This window comes from Podarcis bocagei (assembly GCF_964188305.1).
Source record: "Podarcis bocagei genome assembly, chromosome: 13".
Classification (NCBI taxonomy): domain Eukaryota; kingdom Metazoa; phylum Chordata; class Lepidosauria; order Squamata; family Lacertidae; genus Podarcis; species Podarcis bocagei.
In genome coordinates, this window is record NC_138138.1 from 41,945,837 (window position 1) to 41,970,968 (window position 25,132).

General features: G+C 52.9%; 2 protein-coding genes across 2 annotated transcripts; one reads left to right on the forward strand and one right to left on the reverse strand.

Annotated features, from left to right (window-relative positions):
- Positions 1–647: 647 nt before the first annotated feature.
- On the reverse strand, positions 648–16,359 carry ZNF646 (zinc finger protein 646). The gene is made up of 2 exons (XM_081165807.1): positions 15,233–16,359; positions 648–11,030 (listed from the first exon to the last, which is right to left on the reverse strand). Exon 2 carries the CDS (start codon positions 10,896–10,898, stop codon positions 5,943–5,945), a length of 4,956 nt encoding a protein of 1,651 aa, XP_081021933.1. The 5' UTR covers positions 10,899–11,030; positions 15,233–16,359; the 3' UTR covers positions 648–5,942.
- A 956-nt stretch (positions 16,360–17,315) lies between these two features.
- On the forward strand, positions 17,316–24,584 carry ZNF668 (zinc finger protein 668). Its single transcript, XM_081165888.1, has 2 exons — positions 17,316–17,623; positions 21,986–24,584. Exons 1-2 carry the CDS (start codon positions 17,576–17,578, stop codon positions 23,771–23,773), a joined length of 1,836 nt encoding a protein of 611 aa, XP_081022014.1. The 5' UTR covers positions 17,316–17,575; the 3' UTR covers positions 23,774–24,584.
- Positions 24,585–25,132: the final 548 nt, after the last annotated feature.

The following is a 25,132-nucleotide window of genomic DNA, read 5'->3' on the forward strand; positions in this document are numbered from 1 at the left end:
ATGAGTAGTAGGAGGAGGCAACAGGCCAACCTTCCTTTGCACAGGTGGTTTTCCTTGTTCTCTGCTGAACTGCTGCCCACCTTTGCAAAGGGAATTCTAGCAGAGTGGCAGGGCAGGGGATATACAGCACCTCTTATCGGTTTTTCCTAATAATCAGGGTGTTTTATTCTATTTATTTAAATCATCCATACATATGGTGTGACACTACTAAACCAATTTCAGATTTCTAGCTCAGGTGGAAATAGTACTCTCAGTGGTCATTCACCTATAGCATAATCAAATGTACATACTTCCTTTGAGGGCCCAAGAGACGGTGTTTTAGTATCTCAGAAACCCTTCAGTGTAGACTGGCTAAGAGACTGAATTTGGTAATCGTACAATTGACAGAGATGAATGTGTGTGGCTGTGTGTGTGTGTATTTATCTTAATACTTCATTGTACAAAATAAATTATTTGAAGGTGTGGAACATTTTCGAGAGATCCACTCTTCCATTTCTATGCCTAAGCAGAGAACACAGGCATTTCTGCTCAGAACAGATTTGAACCTTTCAACTGGGAGGTACCAGGCACAGCAACGTTTCACTGGCGACACTGCAGTTGTCAAATTCTCTCTTGGGGAAGATCCAACACTGTTTTTACACTACTGCTAATTTTTTTTCTATTCTGGAAGGCATGCTATTTCATCTTACAATCGTTTTTGAACTTTTTAATATGGTTTTAATGCTGCTGTGTTTTTATATATATTTATACTTGATCAACCAGATGTTGTACATTGTTATATTTTGGTGTTTTTCGGCAACGCATTGAACAATTGTGTGGGAAAGGGGGAAATAAATATTTTTGAAAATCCAAGCGCTGTAGTTGTCTGTGCCAGAAAAGCAAAAATCAGAGCCCTCCTCCACCTCAAGAATCCATAACATAGCTTTCATGGCTGTTATCATTAATGCATTACTATTAAATTTAAGAGCTTGTAGCTATTGATAGTCAGTCTTATCCCCATTAATTTGAATAATCCTCTTTCAAAGTCATCCAAAAAGCTCACCATCGCTATACAGTATGTTGCAGGAGCTAAGAACATTTTGTACACCTCTGTTGTGTCACCCCTTCCAATAAATTCCACTAAACTTGCCAGAAGTGGTTTCTTAATAGGCCTGGGCTGTGCACTGATGGGTTGTGAAAAACCCCCGCAGATTAAAATATGTTGCCTGAGGCAAGCGGCTTGTGTGTGCTAACTCTGGCAACCATTGCCATCCTGGTGCCCTCCATATGTTTTCGACTGGATAGCTCAGTTGGTTAGAGAGCGGTGCTGATAATGCCAAGGTTGCATGTTCAAACCCCGTTAGGGACAGCTGCCTATTTCTGCACAGCAGGGGGCTGGACTAGATGACCCTCAGATTCCCTTCTGTCAGGAGTGTGTGCAGGAGCCAGGCCCTGTGACCAGTAGGGCTTCGCAGGACTGGGGCCTTTCTAAGTTTGTTCTGGAGAGGCAAGGTGCGGCCGCACAGGTGAGGCCGATTGGTAACTCACTGCACCTGGTGTCAAGAGCCGGGAAGGGATATAAGGTCAGCATTTCCCTTTGGCTCTTTGCCACAGCAACTCATTTCCTGCCTTGCTGCGTTTGGCTTCTTGCTTCCTGGTCCTCGGACCCTTGACTTTGTGACTCCTTGCTTTTCGACCCTCGGACCCCTGGCTTCTGGACTCTCGTTCCTGCTCCCACCCCGCCATCTTGCCCCCGGTCCCGATGTCCTCAGCCGGGATTTCAATCGCCCATAGACCAGACCACGACACCTTCCAGCTCTGCAATTCTATGATTCTATGACTGGAACTCCCATCAGCCCCAATCAGCACGTGTTGCACGGCAGTGTGCAGGATTTGGCTTCCACCTGGGCCTAAGGACAAATCCTGTGTGAAGCAGTGAGTACCCACCAGCAGATTTGCTTGGATCCACCCTGTGCAGCCCCCCCCCGCCAGCCCTTTTATCTGAGCTATTTTATGCCCACCCACTGCTATGTGGAGACCTTGTGAATGCAGGTCTTTCATGGTCAAACCTGCAGGCTTTCTCCTTGTTCTTTTAAAAGCATCTAGTTGGTTTGAGGAAGACAGCAAATCAGAGTGAGAGTGAGAGGAAACGCTTCTTTTTAGAAACCAAGAACAATTTATTTGCAGTTTTAAGTGTTTCACAGATCATGTATGGCCACCAGGTGGCGCCAAGTACCCTACGAAAATTGATTCCTTCCTATTACAGTACTGGGCAAGGTGTTTGGGGGCAGGGAGAGGTCCTACGAGGGATCTAGAGTCCTGGGATGTTGCTCCGTCTCTGGAAGGGCAGTGAGAACTAGTACATTAGAGCAGGTGAGGAAAGGGAAATGGCTTCTTATGTTTTAAATGTTTTGTCCCCGCCCGCCCTTAAAAAAAAAAATGAAATCCCAGCAACGTTCACAGTGAAGTGCATGTTAAGTAATATACTGAATGGTGATTCTTTAGAGAACTGGATTAAGGAGAAAGAGAAGTGGGTGGGGGAAACATTTCAAAACATAAGAAATCAGAACAAAATTATTTTAATTCCATAAAGGTTTTGGCTGACCAAAAGCCAGAATGTCAGTTGTTGAAAACAGCAGCATAAAACAGGACTGTTTAGTACATCTGAGTGTGTCATAAAAATAAAAAACTGAGAGGGGGGGATATAACAAAATAAACAAACACATATATATGTCCCTCCCTCCCCAATAAAAAATATTACCCAACTATGTTAGAAATTCTATAAAACGTTCATCACAATAGAGAATTCTCAGCTACTTAAAAATGACTACTCTTTCTCTGAACCGAACCGCTGAAGAACCTGGGTGGCTTTCGCTCGGACCCCTTGCACCGCACACAGGTTCATCTGTGGCAGGCTGAGAAATTCTGCCTGGATGCGGAAAGCGTGGAGACTGGCCACAGAACAGCAGTGAACCCTTCGCCCATGCCAGCCAACCCCCCACAACAGAAGAGGAAAGACGCAGCAGTCAAGTTTCTAGTCCGCTTGTTTCAAAAATAGCTTAAAAGGTTCTTCGGAAAGGATTCCCCATCCCCTGCCCCTAGCCTATCACTACAAACATGGCCACCCCTTTTACAAGTTTTAGATCGTGCGAGTAGGAATCCATCCAAGCATTACAGCCAGCTAGTGCCCAGTTAGGAAGGTACCACTTTGGACTGAGGAAGGGGTGGAAGCATGCTTTGTTTGTTTTATTAAAACCCTTGCTGTATTTGAGGAACTAGCACATTGCGGAGAAAGGTTTAGCGCGATGTGCTAGTTTTTGAGTAGCCAGGAAGAGTTCAAATGCGGAAGGTTTCAAACCTCCAATTCTTTATTTGCAGCCCCAACAGGGATCTACCGGGTGTCTTGCCCGGTATCCGCTTAGAGCCTTGTGGAGAACCAAAATATCTCATTAATAAAATTTAAAAGATAGGTTGAAGAGATCAAGCCGGGAAAACATACTGGAAGTTTTTGAGAGAGAGAAGCCCCTGCTTCCCTCAAGGCACACACCCGAGCTTCGTCAAAGGGCTTGCTTCAGCCAGCATAGAGCTGACTGCATGTATCACTTGCCAAAGCGCCATAAACGTCATGCCAGGGCAGGAAGAAGGAAAGGAGAGGAGACCTCAGGAGGGGTGCAGGAGACAATTGACTGCCTGAGGCATCCTGAGTCTCCTCAAGCATCCAAACCAGATGCAATTATTATCATCTAGGGTTATTTAAAGAATACCTTCAGGTGGGAAAAGGGGCTGATAATTACTAAGAGCCTAGCAGGCATGGAAGGAGACTTCTCACTCCACTGACGTCAATCAGTGGAGGCTGGTCCACTCATGCAAGCAGGGCGCTGCCCCATCAAGCTCAATGGGCCCTCGGCCAACCCCCACCTGCCCGCTTTCTGCCTGCCTTCTTCTTTCGGCTTGTTTTGCCATTATAAAACTCTGCAAGGAGATGAATATGCTGGCTCTGCCTGTCATTGTCACCTGCTGTTGGGCCTCCCTTCCTCTCCAAAGACACCAGCTGCCCCTGGAAAAGGGAGTTTCCCATCTTCTGGGGAGGGAGAGGGCTAAATCGCCCCTCTGCACCTGCCACCATCCTAATTGCTATCAGCTCCCTGCCCCACATAGCTGCACGCTGAATGCAAAGATGCGCCCAGTGCGATGTGCGGTTTGATCCCGATTCACTTCCTCCATGCATCTCGGAACAAGGACTGAGTCAGAACCAAACCCAACGTGACGTTTAGTGGCGGCACTGCACGACTCCTTTTCTTTTAACTGCACAGGGGGCGTGTTCCTTCCCACTGCAATAAACATGGCCAAAGGGCAAGGGAGATCCTGCTGGAGTTCACAGGTAGAACAGAAGGTTAAAGCCACTCTCCCCCCCAGTCTGATCTGGCTTGACCCCGCCACCCGCCAGCGCATCAGCAGGTGAAAGACAAATAACCAGTGCCATGCCAAACCACCTAATAAATGCCACATTTAGTTTGGCCCTCAGAATCGCCCCTAAAGGAGAGCTGTGATGCTCAAAGGAGCGTTGGGCAATGAGCTGTCATCTTGGTACCTCTGTGAGGTCTCCTCCTCTGGCTCCCGCTTTCGTTCCTGCATTTGGGGCCTTCTCTTCCTTCCTCTGGTGCAGAGGTGCCTTATAACTACACATCTGTAGAGACCTCTACAGATCGGATGATCCCTGTACCACTGGGGAGGAGGTGGTTTTAGAGGAAATACACACAGAGAGGTGGTGGTACCTGCAAAACCTTTCTTTTTCCTGAGGGTTAGGACCAGAAGTAACCTGTCCAATTGATTACGGACATTTGTTTACCGTGCTCCCGCTGGTTCCACTAGGGCCTGTGTGGGGAGACCGTTCCAGGTCCCAGGTCCAATTTTGCAAAGATTAAGGTCAACATCCAGACTGTACGTTGAGTACACTTTTAGTGCACATCGTTTCCTCAGAGAGCCCTGGGAAATGTAGTTTGCTAAAGATGCTGGGAGTTGCAGCTCTGGGAGGGCAAACTACCGCTCCTGGGATTCTTCAGGGGAAGCCGTGTGAATTAAATGTGCTTTACATGTATATCCTGTGCATGTGACCTTAGTTTCCTCACCTAAACTCAAAGCTTTAAGTCAATCACCTCTAGGAATCCATTCTAGTAATCAACACAATAATCTTTTAGTGACTTTTCTCCAGAACCTGTTTCGAAAAGACGTCAAAGCCTACAAATTTGGACAAGTTGTAAAAACTCTCTTTCGCACCAAGAAAACGTATACAATTTTCCAGTTAAGGAGGTAGTAGTAATCCAAAGTTACTCCACACCAAGGATGCTTGTTTGTACTCATTCAGCAACTAAAACTGAGCTCACCCCCCCATTTGTTTGTTTGTTTAGGACAGTACGTTTTTGATTCTACTTTTGTTTTTATTTAAAAACCCAGGACTTTAAATACCATACGCGGCTTAAACACAAACTTGCTAACTCATCTGACTTTCAAAATGGATTTTAGAAGTATAAAAAACAGTTTGAAAACTCAAATCAGTATGGGGTTTAAGCACATGCCTGAAAGGTTCCGAGGGGAGCTAAAATTCAGTTCTCAAAACGGGATCCAAGCTTACGAAGGTACAGGTTGCTGGAGGGGAGCATTTCCAAGTGACACAAAAGAGGCATCGTTGGAGTGCTCAATACAACATTCCATTGAAATTTTGCCCCACCCCTCAGTGTCTTTGGATCCTGGTGTTCTGCAAAGAATGGGGGGTCGTGCACCCAATTTCCTCCATATTTTCACCCACTGGGTATCCGTGACCCTCTTCCTTCCCCCCTCCCCAATGCATGGAAAACTGATCCCAGGGGTATGGCTCCCCACCCAGCCTTTCAAATTTCCCTGCAGCTGGAGGTCCCCGCCCTACCATCCTTGGCACACGTGGTCCCCACACGGGCTGCCCGCCCTCAGCTCACGTCCCCCGGAGCACTGCCCCTAGCAGCAGGGTACCCGCCATCCTTGGCATGCGACAGCAGGTGTTGCCGGAAGCTGAGCTGATGGGAGAACCCCTTGGAGCAGACGGTGCAGGAGAAAGGCCCTTCCTCCTTGAGGCCGCCGTGAGCCTTGGCGTGGGCGGCTAAGCGGCGGGCGGTCCGGAAGGCTTTGCCGCAGCGCGGGCAGCGGTGGCGCCTCTTGTCCGTGTGGACGTGGAGGTGATTCTTGAGGGCCAGGAGGTTGTGGAACTCCTTCTGGCAGGTGGGGCAGCGGTAGAGGCCGGTGGCGTGCGCCTTCTTGTGGTTGAGGAGGCTGCCGGCGTGGCGGTACGTCCGCTCGCAACTGTTGCACTTGTAGGGCCGCTCGTCCGGCGGCTGGCCGGCTGCTGCTTCTACACAACAGGAGGAGGAAGAAGACGAGGGATCGGCCGCTTTCTCTTCAGCGACATCCGCCACCGCCTCGGACTGGTGTCTCCTCAGGTGGCGCTTGAGGCTCCGAGATGCTCGGTAAGGCTTGCCGCACTCGGAACACTGGAAGCGTTTCTTTGCGTGGACGCGGCTGTGGTTCCTCAGAGCGGCGCGGTTGGGGAAGTGCTTGGGGCACGTCTGGCACTGGAAAGAGCCCGGAGGGGTCTCCCCTGGGCCGCTGCCCCCCTGCTCCCTTTGGGGAGCGGCCAGGCTCCCCTCTCGCTCTTGCCCTGGAGCGCTCTGGCCGCACGGATGAGGCCTGCGCTGATGCCGCAGAAGCTGCCGCTGCCACTTGAAGGCCTTGCCGCAATCCGGGCACCGGTGGCGTTTCACTTCGTAGTGGATGCGCTGGTGGTTCTTGAGGGACATGAGGTTGGGGTAGGCCTTGCTGCACAGCGAGCAAGCAAAGTGCCCCGTCTTGTGGCTCTTCTGGTGGTTGAGCAGGCTCCCTGCGTGGCGGTACGTGCGCCCACACTCCTCACACCGGTAGGGGCGCTCTTCAGGGTCCGGGCGGTGCTTGGCAGCGCTGCTGAGAGAGTGGGCTGGATTGGCCCCCTTGCCCATCCGCTTGGCATGAGCGGACCTCCGGGGAGAGTGGGAGGAGGAGAGGTCCCGCTTCCGATCGCGGTGGACGCGCTGGTGGCTGGCCAGCTGCTTCTGGAGCCGGAAGGCCTTGGGGCACTCGGGGCAGCGGTAGCGTTTGGTTTCGAAGTGGGTGCGGTTGTGGTTCTTGAGGGCCATGAGGTTGAAGAACTGCTTCTGGCAGACGCCGCAATGGAACAGACCGGTCTTGTGTGTCTGTTTGTGGTTGATCAGGCTGCCTGCGTGCTTGTAGCTCCGCTCGCAAACGTCACACTGGAAGGGGCGCTCCAAAGGGGAGCCCTCCTCTTCAGCAGACGGACCGCCGTTTTCTTCTCCCTCTACTTTTCCAATCTCTTGGTCAAAATGCAGAGCCCGGTGGGCCTCCAGGCCAGCTAGTCCCTCACAGGCCTCCCAGCAGACATCTCTCTCCTCAGACTGGCCAGCAGCCAACGCTTCCTGTCCTGATTTTTCCTCCACAATGGGAGATGGGAGAGGGGAGGAGGAAGTGTTTGGCAGATCTTCCCCCTTTTGCTGCACCGCAGCTCTCCCGTCAAGGGACTCCTCCTTCGGTGCCTCGCAATCAACAGGCGGGCCCCCTGCTCCAGCAGGGTCTGGTTGCCGGAGTTCCGGCACGCTGCCGTTCAGCTTACATCTTGGGTGGTTCCGGAGGTGGTTCCGGTAGGCAGACAGATTGGGGTACTGCCGGCAGCAGAAGCCACACTGGTAATCTCCAATCTGGTGGATCTTCTTGTGATTGACCAAGCTGCCGCCGTGCCGGTAAGTTTTGCCGCACTGACCGCAGGCGTAAGGCCGGCTGTCCAGGGGTTCGACGGCAGTAGCCGGTGCTTCTGTTGGGGGCGGAGGCTCCTGTTCCTCCTCCAGGCGCGGGGCTCGTCGGAGCTGGATCGAAGTGTCAGCCAAGGCGGCGGCCTTCTCCTCCTGGTGCCCCTCGCTGTGTTCTTCCAAGCTGGCCATATCGTCAAACGTCTGGCCGCAATAGCCACAGATGTGAGAGAGGAGCTGCTCCTCTTCCTGGTCGCCTGCCTTGTCTAGCCGTTCGCCCGCCTCCCTTTCGAGCACCGCCTCCTGCTCTTCCCCCTGGTGTTCGTCCTCTTCGTGCAGGAGGCTGTGATGGCACTCGAGGTCCTCCTCGCTGGGGAAGATCATGCCACAGAGGCTGCAGAGAAAGGGCTGCTCTTCAGTGCTGCCATCCCCACCCGGGCTGCCCCAGCCAGACGCTGTGGCTTTGGTGTGACCGTGGAAGTGGTTTTTCAAAGCCAGAAGACTGGGATACTCCTTGGGGCAGAGGGAGCACTGGTAGATGCCAAGCTGGTGGGTTTCCTTATGACTCATCAAGCTGCTCACCTGGTTGAAGCTGAGCCCACACTGCTCGCAGAGGTAGGGGAGCACCTCAACGTCGCCAGGCAATGGCGAGGTGGCTTCTGATTGGGATGGCCAGCCGTTCACGGCAGCGCCTTCTTCTAGAATGCTGTAGGTGTTCTGGAACTCGTCACCTGAGAACAACGCCCCAGGCACAGTGGCTGCATCTTCGGCATCCTCCTCCTCGTTCGTAGCCATGGTAACCCCCGATGGTCCCCTCCGAGGCCTCTGATGCCCACGCAAGTGGCTCTTCAGGGAGGCGACATTCTGGAAGTGCTTCCCGCAAAGCGAGCAGCTGAAGTCGCCTGTCTGGTGAGTCTGCTTGTGGTTGATGAGGCTCCCTGAGTGCCGGTATGACTTGCCGCACTGATCGCACCCGTAGAGCCGCTGGATGGGCGACTCGGGCCTCTCGGCCGTCCCTTCGGACCACTCCCCTTCGCTCCTGTGCTGGAGGGTGTGGTTCTGCAGTCCGTCCACGCTGGCAAAGGTCATCCCACACTGGGGGCAGGCATGCGCCATCTCAGAGGAAGGCAGGACGTCCTCGACAACAGCTGTCCCGTTCTCCAGAGCTTCCACATCCTGCCTGATAGCCTGGAGGAGATCAGCTTCCTGCGGGAGAAAGATCCCCAGTCTGGGGATCGCCGCCACCTCTATGTCTTCCGTACACGGCAGGTGGCGCAGCTGATGGAGCTGGAACTCAGCCTCCTCCTCGAAGCTCTCCCCACAGCTGCTGCATGTCAAGCCACCCCCTTGCTCCCGGCCGCGCAGGCGGGCTGCCCGCAGATGCACGCGGACGTGGTTCCGGAGCGCCATGAGGTTGGAGTACTGCTTGGGGCAGATGGAGCACTGGAAGATCCCGGTCTGGTGGGTGTGGCGGTGGTTCACAAGGCTGCCGCGGTGCCGGTAACTCCTCCCGCAGTCTGTGCACCGGTACGGCCGCTCTTCATCTCCGGCGCCTCTTTCCTCCTCTTCCTTTGGACAGGAGGCTCCTCTCCAGGCTTCTGGCGGCTGTGGATGGCAGTCCCCGGAGTCCCCAGGGCTGTTTTCCAGTCTCGGTGGGCCTGAGAGGCCAGCTGCGTGCTGGGAGGCCTCTTCCGGAGCCGACGAACCAAGCTTGGACTTGAGGTGGACCCGCAAGTGGTTTTTCAAGGCGGCCAAGTTGTACAGCTGCTTCGAGCAGACGCTGCAGCTGTACACCCCGGTTTGGTGGCTCTTCTTGTGATTGATGAGGCTTCCCGCGTGCCGGTAAGTCCTGCCACAATCCCCGCAGCGGAAGGGCCGCTCCTCGAACGCGGCATAGCCATCCTCCCCTTTCAAGCTCGCTTCCCAGGCTCCATTGGAGCCGGGTGCCGGTAGCAATGGACTGCTGCCTTCCTCCTCCTCTTCTTCGTCAGCTTCCTCCGGATAGAGGCAGCTGTGCCCCTTCAGCTCCTCATCGTTGGCAAAAGCCCCACCACAGCGGACGCAAAGCTCCCCGTCCGGGTTGCAGCGCTCGCCGCCCCCTGCTTTGGAAGCGTCTTTCAGGCTGCAGGGGACACTGTCTCCAAAGGGTGTTCCTGCCGGCGGAGGCTGGTAGATGTCCAGCTTTGCTGAGGTCTCTATGGAGTCCTCCTCCCACACGCCCTGCTCCGAGCCTTCCCAGGCCGGCAGGCCCACCGCCTGGCTCGGGTCCTCGTCGTGGGCTTTCTGGTGGCTCAGCAGTTCGGAGGGGAGCCGGAAGGCCTTGTGGCAGAAGCGGCACTTGTAGGGCCGGTACTCCGAGTGGAGGCGAGTGTGGCTCTTGAGAGCCATGAGGTTGGAGAACTCCTTGTGGCACATGCCGCACTGGTACACGCCCAGCGTGTGGCTCTGCTTGTGGTTGGTCAGGCTGCCAGCGTGCTTGTAGGCTTTGTCGCACTGGTTGCACTTGAAGCGGCGCTCGTCTGCAGCAGCGGCCTGGAGCCCTGCCTCTTCCTCCTCCTCCTCCATCGGGAGTGGCTCCTCTGCCTCCTGTTCCCCCCGCACAGGGAACTCCAGCTGAGAAAAGTCAGCCGGCACCACCGACTCGGCGATGTACTTCTCTAGGTTGCTCAGCAAGCTCCCGCTGCTGCCTTCCATCCCGGAAAAAGTATCGGCGTCCGACGAAGATGTGTCCTGGCCCCTCTGGAAGGCGTAGCTCCCGCCGTTGCAGCCCTCTTCCCCCTCCTGGTCCCGGGCAGCACGAGCCAGGCAGTGGTGGCCAGTAAGCTGGGCGAAGGCCCGGAAGCTGCGCCCACAGTCCCGGCACTTGTAGCGCTTCTCCTCGGTGTGGGTGCGCAGGTGGCTCTTGAGAGCCATGGGGTTGGAGAAGTCCTTGTGGCACAGCAGGCAGCAGAAGAGGCCCACCTCATGGGTGCGCCGGTGGTTCACCAGGCTGCCGGCGTGGCGGTAGCTCCGCGGACACTGCTTGCACTTGTATGGACGCTCCTCCTGCCCGCTGGCGGGCGGCTCACAGGTCAGGGCGGCGTCCCCCTCAGCCATTGCTCACATAAGAAGGCGGTGCCCTGCCCACTTCTTTAAAGCGGAAGCCCTGGGTGCTCTGGGGCGCAGCACGGTCCCATAGTGTGGTCTCGAGGTCCCGTTTTTCTCCCCCAAGCGCTCAGAAGCCAAAACCTACGGATACAAGGCAAGGACAGAATGAGAAAACCTGGCTGAGGTTCATTGCAACCGGAAAAGTGGGGAAATAGAACATATCCTGCAGATCATATATGCCTACATCAAACTAGATCGGTGGTTTTCAACCTGTGTGCCGTGGCACCCTGGGGTGCCTTGAAGGATGGTCAGGGGTGCCACAAGCAACATTGGCCTCTGTCCTACCCTCCTCTGATGCCCTCTCGTATCTCTGCCTCTGAAAGGCTTGCAAAGCTGTATTTTGCGGCAGCCCTGGATACAAGCTCCCCAGGTGAATGGTGCCTCTGGTGCTGGCCAGGGGGTGCTGGTTGCTGGGAGCTGAGGTAGCCTCAGAGTAAGCAAGCAAACGGGTGAGAAAGCCCAGCCAGCCAGTCCACCAGCTCTTGCTGTTGGGAATGGACGGACAAGTGGGCGGTTGACAGGCAGGGGAGGCAGCTCAGAGACCAGGGGCAGCAGCTGCAGCTGCCCAGAGGACTCCCAAGGAGAGGGGAGGAGAGGAGGCTGAGGGAACAAGCCACAAGGGAAGGTCTTCGAAAAAGGGTGAGAGGCTCTCAGCTTTACAGGCAAGGGGTGATATAACTGGGCTCCTGAGCCCAACAGGGGTGCTGCAGAAAGGATGTAGTTCGTCAAGGGAGCCATGGACTCAAAAAGGTTGAAAACCTCTGGCCTAGATGATTCCTCCCATCCCCTTGCCCCGGGAGTTAGTAGCACAAGTCGATGCCTTATAGTACATGCTTCTGGGATTTGCCTGGGAAACATGTCTTGGCCCTCCGATTTGCTCTCTGGTGCTGATGGCAGCTGTCACCCCCCAAAAATCTGGAGGGGCACCAGGTTGGGGAAGGTTGGAATAGTCTACACCAGGGACTGGGAGCCTGTGGTCCTCTAGATGTCATTGGACAACTCCCATTCTCCCTGCCCATTGGATGGGGATGAGGGGAAATTGACTTCAAAACATCTGGGTGGGTTCAAGCTGCCCATGTCTGGTCTACACAGACGGCGAGGGGCTATAGCTCTGTGGTACCTGCAGAACCACTCTTTCAAAGCAGAAGATTTCCCCAGTGGCTCCAGTTTTGTGGATTTCCCAGTATAGGGAAAGATATCCCAAGATCCCAGAGAGTAGCTGCCAATCAGAGCAGACACCACTGGGGTAGACTATGTGCCTAGGCAGGCAGGCCAATGGTCAGACTCAATGAGACAGCTTAAGAAACACAAGTGATTCATGCCTCAGTGTAAGACTCACTTTGGCCAGGGCTGATATCAGCACCCAATGTCCTCAGGCAACTGATAAGACTGCTCTGGGTCTCCCATTAAAAAAATTAATATTAATCTTTGAGCCCCCACTTTGAGTTCCCAGTATGTCCACCCATAACAGCACTCCTAGCAACCATTGGGAAACTTAAATGGCTTCCAGGGCAGCCCACTAATGGGTACTTTTCTCAGGGTCCCCTCAAACCCAGCATTGGTGTGGCTCAAAATTTCCGAAGAACTTCGCCTTCTGGTGCTATAAATATACAAATTCCCTTAGCCATCTGGTCGGCACTGTGAGAGAACAGGATTCTGGACTAGATGTGGAACTCCCTCCCCGACAGAGATGCACGTGTGCTATATAGCTGCAGGCAAAAGCTAAAGACACACCTCTTTGCCCTGGCCTTTGACACCTGAGATGCGTGTTTTTCAGGACCCACCCTATTCCTGTGGCTGGAATTTGTTTTAGCTGTTATTAATAACTGAATTTTAAATTGTTGTAACCTGCCAATGGGACCTGCTGGTGAAGAGCCGGTAATAACAAGAAGAAGAATAGATGTTGGAATAGGTGGTCCAGCAAGGCTCTTCATATGGGTCTAGGTCTGCAAATATATCTTTTATTTAACATTTATTTTCTTACAGGGGAGGAAGGACGCTGCTAGAGGAAACAGAGGACACCATAGGGGACAGAAAGTCTTTGCCTCCATAAGCAGCACAGAAACATCACAGGGTGGCAAAGGGTGGGGATGGGGAACCGACCACCCCCTTCCTCCTTTATTAGCCTGTTTACTTAAAAGGCTTCTCTTTTTAACCAAACCTGGTAACAGGCTACTTTCCATGATAGTCATAAAGAAGGGGGTCTTCTGTGGCCAGTGTGGAAATTTAGTTAGTTAATTAAATTTCTATACCGCTCTTCATCCGAGGATCACAGGGCAGTTTATAATACAGTAGTACCTTAGTTCTCGAACCTAATCTGTCCCATGAGTCTGTTTGACTCCCGAAACTGTTCTAAAACCAAGGCACAGTTTCCAATTGGCTGCAGGAGCTTCCTGCACTCAAGTGGAAGCCGCATCAGACGTTCGGCTTCCGAAAAACGTTTGCAAACCGGAACACTCACTTCCGGGTTTGCGGCGTCCAAGAGCCCATTTGTTTGGCAACTAAGCCATTTGAGAACCAAGGTACCACAGTATATAGTACAGTATACAGAAATGCAGGCTAATTTTTTAAAATGGCAAATTTTGTGGCCTTCTTTATCAGGCTACTGTAACTTCACATTCCAGTTACGGAAAGTTATACAAAAAGCTTTGGACTTTTATTTATTATTAAAATGAACGAAGCCTTTATATTTGAAGGCAGTACACCATTGATTACCAGTTGCTTGAGAAAAGTGTTCCAGTTCAGGATTCCTGAAACTCTAGTTTCTGAAACTCCTATTCTTTACACGTTGGCTGCACTTGGATGTCATTGTAAAGCATGGTTTACTGTGACAGAACATAGGTCTCTTGCACTCCCTTTCCCCTCATTTGTCTAACACGGTCACAAGGAGGAGTTTGCAAACTCTCACTTTTAATTTTCATTAATCGAAGCTTGTTGCACTGTCAAAGCCCCCCCCCCCCCCAAATGTGGGTTAATTTAACTATGATTTGTTTGAAGAAGAAAAAACAGCTTCAGGCCATGGGTAACCACAGTTTAGAATTCAGACAAAACACTAAACTATAGTTTTCTGAAAAACAGAAGTGAAAGGTGCTATGGGCATCTTTCATGGAAAGGCAAGGCATAGGTGTACTCACTCACTCACTCATTTCATGTCTCAATCTCATCCGCACAACCAAACCGGGGTGGGTAGAGGTGTACAACCATTGGTTATTGTGACAGGGAGGTGGCTGAAAGGAGCATTTGTTTCACATGATGGAAATTCTTTAGCTCGCCTCCCATCCAGTTAATAAAGGGTCGGGACAGTTGCAGGCAGGAGCTGACCGAGAGGATTTCTACCATGCTATCCAAAGGCAGCCATTGCCACCTGATGAAACCCACTGCTGCAGTCAGCTCAGTTGCTTAAATTGTGGTGCTGATAATGCCAAGGTTGTGGGTTTGATCCCCATATGGGCCAAGCTGCATATTCCTGCATTGCAGCGAGTTGGGACTTCCCTTCCAATTCTACTTCTATGATTCTATGTAGAGAGAGAAACTTACCTAGACATTTTTGGAAGAAGAAAGAAGAGGAAGCCTGGATGTATTCACAGAGAAAAGGGTAGCAATAGCTTTTAGCTGTGAAAGAGCTATGTGGAGCCTTCAGGTACAGAGACAGACTACCTTGGAATTCCACAATAGGGAGAAATCTCTTAATTAGGCTCCTGGCCACAGAGGCTGGCCTTCCAGATTGCTTTGGGCAAACCACATTCCAAGGTCTGACATGACGTCAGGCAAGGGAAATTCAAGCCAAGAAATCAAAGGAACATTTTCCCTTTGCAGCCATGTCCTGATTGAAACTGGACAGCAAATCTTCCTTTGCATGGTTTACAAGCCAGGCTACTCCAACTATTTCCTTTGAATTTGTCACCTAATGAGTGACCTGTTAGGGGCTCATGTGGGGCAGAGGAGGTTAGGATCTGGCCTTCCTGTCTTCACATAACAGAACTATAATGGATCCAAACAAACAGGCCCTGGGAATCCAGGACTCTATCCCCATCTCTCTTAGGAAAGTAGTGAGGCTGAGCAATGTGCTAGGTGTTTTCCATACCTATGAAAGCAGAATGGTGAAGATGGGAGATTTTACCCAGGGGTGCAGTAAAGCACGTCCAGCCAAAAACTGCCTTTTAAACATACCTTTCTGCAGACTGCACAAACAGATAAGCTGTTTTTGCAAAAACAAGGATAGGTCACACAAAGGTTAAAGTGTAGGACTCCAGACACATTTACAAAGAAGGTTGCTTTCTTACCTCTCAGATCACACTGAGCATCCCAGCTGAGCACCGCACTTCTCTAACATGAGAAGTAAACAGAAGGCAGGGTATAAAGTCCAGGAGACTGGCATGTTGAACTGTGCTTAAAATAAAAATAATACAAGAGTGGGAAGTAACTTTTCTAAATTGGGACAGGTAGTTTCACATGGTTTAAGCCACTAAATATATTGCTTGGATTTTCCATAAGGAAAGGGAAATGTACAGATCTTCAGGATGCAGGAGAGTCTGATTTTCAGTTCAGGACAGATTAACGGAACAAGTACCTTGAGTGTACAGGGACTAGTATTCAGACCTCAAAATGTTATGTTCAAGTAGAGATTCCAGATTCACAATTGGTCTGAATACCAAACTTAAAAGTACAGATGGAAATCTCAGGCTCTTCACATCAGGTAGTTTCAAGTACTGCAGGTCCCCAGGTGGAGATATCAAAACATTGTTTCATAAGAGTTCAAACCACACGCTCCAGCAGAGAGGCAGCATTTTGTGGGGAGATTTGACACCTAGACCACCCAGGAGTCAGTGGAGAGCAGCTAGCATCTGTCTGTACTCCAGGACCTCTAAGGCATGACGGATGAAAGCTCCCAGGGAGGCTGGACCTGCGAGGTTGCGGGGAGAGGCAGTGCTCAGCAATTATACTTCAGGAAAGGGAGAAGACAGCAAACCCCCGGGATTCTGGGTGCAGGCTGAGCATCTGGGGTGCCAGCTCCTCTTCTTCCAGCTGTAGGGGACAAGCAGAAGAACTCCAGAGCCCACTCAGGATCCAGCCATGAGGTAGAAGAGACGCCCCACGTAGTTGCCTCAGTTTCCTGGAAGACAGACGCACACAAGTTCTCTTCCTCGTCCTCCCAAGGGGCGATGGGCGAGTTTGCTCGAGGCAAGCGAGGAGAAGCGGAACGTGGGAGGGGAACTCCTGCTGCTGCCCAGCCCCTCTGGAGTCCCCAAGAGCAAAAGCTGGCCCTTCAGGCGCCCCCTACTTCTCCCCGAGGCGCCTCACTCGAAGGGGCCGGCACTCCAGAAAACCACCTTCCTTGAGAGCCGAGGATTTGGATTTGAAGAAGTCACAGAGACTGGGGCAACAACAAATACTTCCTTTTGTTGCTAGGAAACAGGAAATGTGCACCCGCCAAAGCTCTCCCCCCGCCAATCAAGATGGGGCTCCACTTCCGGCGAGTTTCTGCCGCCTGCGGTGAAGAGGAGCGGTGTAACGCCCAAAGTCTTCCCCCTTCAGAACTTGGCACGCGCGCAAAAAAAAATGGGAAAAAAATGACGGAGTGATAATCGGGTAAGCAAAAAAAAAAAAAAAAAAAAGGAGCTACGGCAAGCTATTGGTCTTCTGTAGGCGCTGAGTGGCGTCGCTGTAGATCTCGGCATCTCCGGGATGAAAACTATTTTCAAACTCTGCACTGGAAATTAGCTCGTCGTTACATTAGAACGAATACAGCGTACGGCTCTACACTTTTGGCATCTCTATGAGACGTAACCGGAACTTCCTGTCCAAGTTTCAACGGCGGTTTCCGCTCTTGCAGTGCAAAGTATAGAGCGGTTTCGTTCGCCATAGAGATTCCGATATAAGAGCGTCGCCGTCGCTGCTGGAGAAGAGAACGCGGACACAAAGGGTGGTTTCGATTTTACATAAAGTTTCCCGCTCGTGCCTTTCAGGTTTCCCTGTGGTCGCCTCATGTGGTGTGTTACAGAGATACAGGTCCCAACAACAACAGTTCCACTCGGAACGTATATTTAGTTCCGTGCTTCCGAAGCCATAGAGAAGACCGCATTACAACCGCAGCAAATCTCATCCCCATTACATCCCTTGCCATTCCAGGATGCGTCTCCGGCCAACGCAACTGAAAAGCAGAACGACCCCAAATTTGGAACCAGATTTTTTTTTTTAAATAAAAGGAGCGGGGTCAAAAGTTACCGGGAAACACCACACTACGCTCGGTGTAACGGCCAAACCCTTCCCCGCCACACTTCCTGCCCGTTACGAAACTTCGCCCCGCTTTCCGATGCCACACTTCCGACCCTGTGCAACTCCGAATCCCTTCCCCGCTGCATCCTTGGCCATGCCACACTTCCTGTCCGCTCTCCCACCCCGCCCCGTCCCTTGCAATCCAACGAAGCTGCTTAAAAGGCCTCCGCCCTGGATATAAAATGCAATTATTTGATTTAGGCTGAAGCAAAGATGGGAGCCGAATCCCTGCCCGGCGTAGTCAACGGGACTTGGGCTAAGTAGCAATTCCTGCCCCCCCCCGCGGTCCTCCCCTTTCTGCCTCCGTTTCCTCCGGGGTCCTAGCGCTCCTCCTTTTTCTCCTCCTCCCGATGGAGCCGCAGACGAAGGAGAAAGCGAATAGACAAAGGAGAGAGCAGGTAAGGAGAGAGCAAGAAATGCAGGCTGGGGCATCCTTCCTTGGCCTTGACTTAATGTCTTCTTTCTATTTAATAATGCATTTTTAAAAACGATAAAAAATAATAAATAAAAAGCAGATCGGTCCTGGTGCATCGCCTGGCGTTGGACCCTGCTCCCCCTCCTTGCGCCCAGGCGGCCACCTCCCCTGGTCCTAAAGACAGCCATTTTGCCGGGGAGTCTCCGGAGATGCGTTTCTGGCTCGGGTGCCAGGCGCTGCCGGGACCTGCCCGGGCATCGCGGAGCCTGAGAGGGGGCCTGGGTGGGGGGCTGAGAGCCTTTTGATTTGTGTGGGGAGCGGGGAAGCAAGGGAGATGCGGGCTTCTCCTCCCTCCTCCTCCTCTTTTTGTTTGTTGGTCCCTCGGTCCTAGAGACAGCCATTTTGCAAGGGAGGCTCTTCGGCCGGAGCAAACCTTTTGTGCGTCTCTGGGTTGCTCTCCTGGCCCCCCGAGCATCCAGCGGCAAACATCTGCTAGCAATTGCTCTCCCGGCAGACGCGCAAACGCCCAGACGTCCCCTTTGTTGCTGGAATCTATATTACGCCAGGGAGGTGGGAATTCCTTTGCAAAGGCTGTCTTTTAGGAGAGCAGTTTCTGCAACAGATCTGTCCATCTGCGAGAGCATTTTGCTATAAAAAAAGTAGATGGATGGGCAGCTCTAGCTCTCCGAAGGTTTTGTTTTCTTAACTAGAACCCCTCCATCCCGCATTTTACAGATGAACACGGAGAGAGTCTTTTGCCCGACGATTTCCATATGAGCATAAGAGAGTAGTTCACGTTAAAAGGAGGGACAAACCCTTGTGGGTGTTTCGAAATATCGTTTAATCTCACAGTGCTTACATTAGTATATGGAATAGCGGCAATCCCCAAGTACATTCCACTGTAATGACGACCTCCGTAGGTGGTGATGGGGATGCAAGCAAAGTTGTGTACATGCAAATATAGCCATAGGCCCCCCCCCACCTACCCAATTTGAAGCTTTATCTTCCAGAGACCCCACTCTCCTCTTCTCCCCCTTCCCTTCCCGCAAACAGTTTTTAACCAGGGAATAGGGACTCAGAAATAGGAATTATTTTGGTAAATAGAGACATTCTGGATTTATGCTGAATCAGATCGTCTCCGCTTCAAATTGGGTTCCAAATAGATCACTGCAACTTCGAAGTGTTTGTCTCTCCAGCCTCCCTCAAATCTGTAATCTAGGAAGCATCTAGCTTTCTTCCCTAGATTCAGGTCAATTTACATAATGGATTTCTTTTGCTTCCACGTCAAACCTTTATTTTGAGGGTTTAGGCATTGAGCGGCGGCTATTTTTTGTACGAAAGGACAGGTGCCCTGACTCTTTGGATGAGAAGCCTGTACCTTCTGCCTAGGAAAGCTTCACTTCTGCTCCCAGATGTAGGAAGGCTGGCTGTGGTCCTGTAGTGTGAAATGGGCATTCCAGATCTGCTCAGAGGCACTCTTTGTACCAACCTTTGAAGTGGGTTCCTTAGCTCAGATTATGCCCTGGGGAGAGGGGAAAGACTTTCTCTTGCAGATTCTATTGTCCAGCCAGTCTCTCTCCTCTGCAAACTCCTCTCCATGGTTTGCAAACCTTTGTTGCCTTTCCCTCGCTGGGGTCTTAGAGACAGCCATTTTACATCCCAGGACTTCAGCCCATACAAAGGGAATAGAATTCTTCCTGTGTATACATCTCTGATTGCCTTTGCAAATCCCAGGAACTCCACCGGAAAGAGAATTGTGGATGGTGCTTATGATTATTTTTTTATTTTCCTCTGGAATTGTTATTCCATCTTCCATTAAGATGCATTTTAGCTGTTTTCTCCTCCCTTTCTCCTCTCCCTGCCCCCATCCCCAGATCTTAATCCAGCCATTTTGCAAAGAGCACCATCCTGGCTCTGGGGGAGGCAAGCAAAATTCCTCCACGATCTGTCTTTGTTGAGCAGAGAAACGTATCATTTCCACCCCTTCCCCACCCCAAACATACTCTCCTGTCTGGATTTTGAACTCTGTTCCTACCAGCTGTCCTTTTCCTTCCCTCCTGGGGGACTAATATGGGTCCCTGTACCCCAGATAGCCATTTTGCAACTATTCTGCATGAGGCAGGGAGAATTTTGGTGGTGGTGGTTGTGTTTAGTTGCATGCGCCTTGCAAACTGCCTGCAGAGCAGAGTCTCTCCTGCGCTAAGGGAATTTCTGCATTCCAAAACCCCGTCCCTTCCTAGGTTCATAGATAACCGTGGCTTCTTGGAGCCCAGGCCCCAGTGACACCAGCAGCTATAGGTCCCACTCACATCACAAACAACTTGCATATATATTAAACAGAATATATGTTATCCCCCCCCCCCAAAAAAAAAATTGCTGTGCCATTTAGCTCCATGGAATAAATATCTTCCACCTACATGCTTATTATTGTCTGGTTTTTACTGGATGCATTCAATTTATTTTTGTTTGGTTGATGAGTTTTACCCTTCCAGCCTTAGACCACAAATCTTTAATTCATTTACAGCAGCACTCGGGATTTCCCCCTGCCTCCATGCAGTCCCTCTTCTATGGCAAATCTCACCCCATGAGGTTGGGCAATCAATGATTATTTAAGGGCTGAGTGCTGATGAGCCCTGACTCAGTTTGCTTGCACTATATTTCTTCTCTACAACCCAGAACTTGTGGCTGTGGCTCTGCTTTTCCCGCATCTATCTCTCAAGCGGTTGCTGCCTTGTGACTAGAAGAGGGAAGAATGACTCTAGGCCAGGCATAGGCAACCTTTAGCCCTCCAGATGTTTTGGCCTACAACTCCCATGATCCCTAGCTAGCAGGACCAGTGGTCAGGGATGATGGGAATTGTAGTCCAAAACATCAGGAGGGCCGAAGGTTGGCTATGCCTGCTCTAGGCCCACCTCCCCATCACTTAGGGCCTGTGGGTGATGCTGCGGTGTTAGTGAAGGAGCTAGCTCCAACAGGCCACTAGACCTCATGAAGAGATTGGCAGAACCCTTTATGCGGGCAGCTGTCGGTTGCTTCTTGGGAATTGCAAGTGGGGAGAGTTCCTGTTGCTCTCAAGTCCCCTTTGCAGGCATCTGGTTGCAGTGGCATAGCGTGGGTTGTCAGCACCCGGGGCAAGGCAAGTAATTTGCGCCCCCTAACCTGTGGATTTGCGCCCCCTAACCCCCAGATGTTGTGCCCGGTGCGGCCGGGCCCCCCCTGCACCCCCCGCGCTACGCCACTGTCTGGTTGGCCACCGTGAGAACTAGGAAGGACTGGACTAGGTAGGCATGATTCAGCTGGGCTCTTCTTCATGGTTGTGGGAGCACAGTGTTGAAGAAGAGTCCTGCAGGATCAGGCCGATGGCCCATCTAATCCAGCCAACCAGATACCTGGAGGAAACCTGGGACCAGAATGTGAGCACAATAACACTCCCCCCTCCTGTGGTTTCCAGCAACTGGTATTCAGCTTGGGGGCAATCCTGGATCCTTTGCTGTCCTTTGAGGCTCAGGCGGCCTCAATGGCCTGGAGTGCCTTCCATCAGCTTAGGCTGGTGGCGCAGCTGTGCCCCAACCCAAGGAGTGTGGTGGAGTCTCCTTCTTTGGAGGTCTTTAAGCAGAGGCTTGACAACCATATGTCAGGAGTGCTCTGATGGTGTTTCCTGCTTGGCAGGGGGTTGGACTCGATGGCCCTTGTGGTCTCTTCCAACTCTATGATTCTATGATTCTACCCAGACAGGGACAACCAAACTACTCTTGTCTATGCTCTGGTAACCTTGAGGTTCTGCAATGTGTTGTACATACTCTGAAGACGTACATACTGTATACATACTCTGAAGACGGCTTGGAAACTTCAGCTGGTGCAGAATTCAGCGGTCATACTTCAGGAGATGAGACCGCCTCTCTCCATATGAACCAACCTGGTTCCTGTGGTCATTGTCTCAGGCCCTTCTTCATGTGCCTCCTCCTCGAGAGGTCTGTAGAGTGGCAATACAAGAATGGGCCTTTTCTGCAGTGGCCTCCCGTCTGTGGAATGCTCTCCCCAGGGAAGCTCGCCTGGCACCTTCATTTAGGTGCCAGGTGAAAACATTCCTCTTCAAGCAGGCCTTTGGCACATTGACATCCTTTACTCTTTTAGATGGGCTTGGCGCAGGGCGGTTTATTGGCTTGTGGGTTTTTTTTGTTCTTGGTTTTTACAATGTTTCTTGTGTTTTTATCTTGTATTCTTATGTTGCCAACCACCCTGAGAGCTATGAAGGAAGGGCAGTGTACAAATCAAACCAACAAACAAATATTCGGAAGCATTGCTGCCCCCAACTTTTAGCTTCCTTCTGCTTGTTTTGTTTCAGGCAGAGGCCTCTCCCAAAATGGCAGAGGCTGTGGAGGAGGAGGAGCCAGGGGTGGAGGTGAAGCTGGAGGACGATGAGGAGGAAGAGCCCGGCTACATCCAATCCGGCCGGCGCTACAAGTGCCTGACGTGCAGCAAGACCTTTCCTAATGCGCCCCGGGTGCAGCGCCACCTGAAGTCCCACGCGGCCGGTGCCGGCCTGGCCGGCAAGCTGTCGTGCCCCAGCTGCAGGAAGGAGTTCCCCGACCGCGGGCAGCTCCGCAAGCACCAGCTCAGCCACCAGACGGAGCGCCCCTTCCAGTGCCAGCTGTGTGCCAAGGCCTACAAGACGGCGCCCGAGCTGCGCAACCACGGGCGCAGCCACAGCGGCGAGAAGCCCTTTGTATGCCATGAGTGCGGCAAGGCCTTCATGCAGCCGGTCTGCCTGCGGGTGCACATGGCCCGCCACACGGGGGACCTCCCCTTCCGCTGCCAGCAGTGCCACAAGGGCTATGGCACGCTCTCCAAGCTGAAGATCCACCAGCGCTCCCACACGGGCGAGAAGCCCTACTTGTGCGGCGAGTGCGGCAAGTGCTTTGCAGATCCCTCGGTTTTCCGCAAGCACCGCCGCACCCACGCCGGGCTGCGCCCCTACCAGTGCCAGGCGTGCCACAAGACCTACGCTGAGCTCAAGGACCTGAAGAACCACGAGCGCTCGCACACGGGTGAGCGGCCCTTCCTGTGCCAGGACTGCGGCAAGGCCTTCTCGCGCTCGTCGTCGCTGGCCTGCCACCAGCGCATCCACGCAGCCCACAAGCCCTACCGCTGCAACCTGTGCAGCAAGGGCTTCACGCAGCTCTCCTCCTTCCAGAGCCACCAGCGCACACACTCCGGGGAGAAGCCCTTCCTGTGCCCGCAGTGCGGGCGCATGTTCAGCGACCCCTCCAGCTTCCGGCGGCACCAGCGGGCGCACCAGGGCCTCAAGCCCTATGCCTGCGACAAGTGCGGCAAGGCCTTCCGTCAGCCGGCCGACCTGGCCATGCACCAGCGCATCCACACGGGCGAGAGGCCCCACAAGTGCCCCCAGTGCGACAAGAGCTTCGTGGCCTCGTGGGACCTCAAGCGCCACCTGCTGGTGCACTCGGGGCAGCGGCCCCACCAGTGCGGCGAGTGCGGCAAGAGGTTCGCCGAGCGCGCCAGCCTCACCAAGCACTACCGCGTCCACTCCGGGGAGAGGCCCTTCAAGTGCGGCCGCTGTGGGAAGGCCTTCGTGGTCTCGTCCAGCCTCAGGAAGCACGAGCGCACCCACGGCAACGAGGCCGGTGACAAGCCCGCCCCCCTCGCCAGCCAGGACCTCCTCGCCACAGACCAGGCGGCCATCGTGGTCGCCACGGTGATGCCTGCTTGCGGGGAGTGCGGCGAGGCCTTTGGCTCCGCTCAGGAGCTGCGGCGCCACGAGCGGCTGCTCCACCCTTCCCTGCGCCCGTTCCCCTGCCCCGAGTGCGGCAAGGGGTTCTCGGACCGGGCTGGGCTGCGCAAGCACGAGCGCATCCACTCTGGGGTCCGCCCTCACGCCTGCCCCCAGTGCCCCAAGGCCTTCCTGGGCGCCTCCGACCTGCGCAAGCACCTCAAGACGCACACGGCCACCGAAAACAGGAGCCCCGACGAGACCGTGGTGACCGCCACCATCACGACCTACGAGCAGCTGCTCCCCGCCCACATCCACCCTCATCACGATGACGACGGGATGGAGACGGGCAAGGATTCTCCCTCAGACTGTCTTCCGGAGGCTCTCACTGAACCTTCCTAAGTGCAGTCTTTTCTTTCCTGACGTGTAACTGGGCAGCTTGGCTTGCCAGAATCATGGCCTCCCCATACCATGGTGGCATGCCTTTATGAACCCCATAGTCTGTCCTCCCTTCCCTTCCCTTCCTTCCTTCCTTCCTTCCTTCCTTCCTTCCTTCCTTCCTTCCTTCCTTCCTTCCTTCCTTCCTTCCTTCCTTTCTTCCCTCCCTCCCTCCCTCCCTCCCTCCCTCCTTCCCTCCCCTTCCCCTTCTTTCCCTCCTTCCCCATAAGGCTGTGTGGTTGGCACTCCTTTGACGCCTCCCCTTTGGAGCACAGCTCTTGCTCCTCCAGCTCTTCTCCTTGTAGAAGCCGGCTTGGCTTTGGGCGCTTCGTAAGTCTTGCCTCTTAAGTCGGTGTGGCTTTAAGCTCCCTCACTAGCCCCGCCCCTTCCCCCAGCATCAGACATTTGCCTACCTGGTGGAACATCAACGACGTGTCTGGGCAGGTTGGGGTGTGTGGATGAGCTTTTAAAACACGGACACCCCCTCACACACACCAATAGGAGTCCATATTTTTTGCGTCTGTGCGTGTGCTTCTGCCCCCTGCAGACCCATCCTGCTGTCAGGTTGTGTTCGCATCTGTGGCAATCCATTGGTTTACTGACACTGTGTGGGTTTTTTTTTGGGGGGTGGAGTTAAATTAGGGAAGTGGGTGGGGGGAGAATGCAAGGAACCTCCCCCCGCCCTATCAACTCCCAGGACAATTAACTACTCAATCCGGATCATGCTGTCTGAACAGATCAAATAAAAGCCTTGTGGTTTTTTTTATAAAAAAAAGTGGGTGGAGAAAGTGCTCAATCCTATAAGACTTGCGAGTTGTGGTTATGGGGTAACAGGACCCCAAAGACTTTTTACTCCCCTGGCCTGACCTACTGAATCTGGCTCCTCTTCCAGAGCTGAGGGTGGAATTCAGATGTCCTGCTCCTTTCCTGCCGGCTCCCTTCCCAGGGAGCACAGCAGTCTTCGGCCATCCATATTGCGTAGCCCTTGTTACTGCGAAGCCTCTGCTGCTGATTGGCTGGGCTGCCGTGACAGCTCAGAATGCTCAGCTGCTCGTGGAACAAAGCAGTTTGCTAGGCCGCTTGTCTGGGGGAAGGGGAATTTGTCAGTTTGGTTGGGGTTTAAACATCGCATGGAGAGCGGCGAGGAAGAGAGCACGCGAGGGCAGGGGGGCCTTAAGGGCAGGGGGGCCTTAGGCAAGGAAGCTGGAGACAGCAACAATTACACACACAGCTTGTACAAAATGTACACACACAATGCATTGGTGGGAAGGAAGTGGGCAGGCAGTGTGTGAGAGGTGGGTGCTAGGCCCTGGCTAGAGCAGC

What these genes read in the sequence shown, in the direction of transcription:
- ZNF646 (XM_081165807.1), bottom strand. Translation starts at nt 10,898, where the DNA reads ATGGCTGAGGGGGACGCCGCCCTGACCTGTGAGCCGCCCGCCAGCGGG.
- ZNF668 (XM_081165888.1), top strand. Translation starts at nt 17,576, where the DNA reads ATGGAGCCGCAGACGAAGGAGAAAGCGAATAGACAAAGGAGAGAGCAG. An exon ending in ATAGACAAAGGAGAGAGCAG is followed by an intron (nt 17,624 to 21,985) that starts GTAAGGAGAGAG and finishes GTTTTGTTTCAG; the next exon opens with GCAGAGGCCTCTCCCAAAAT.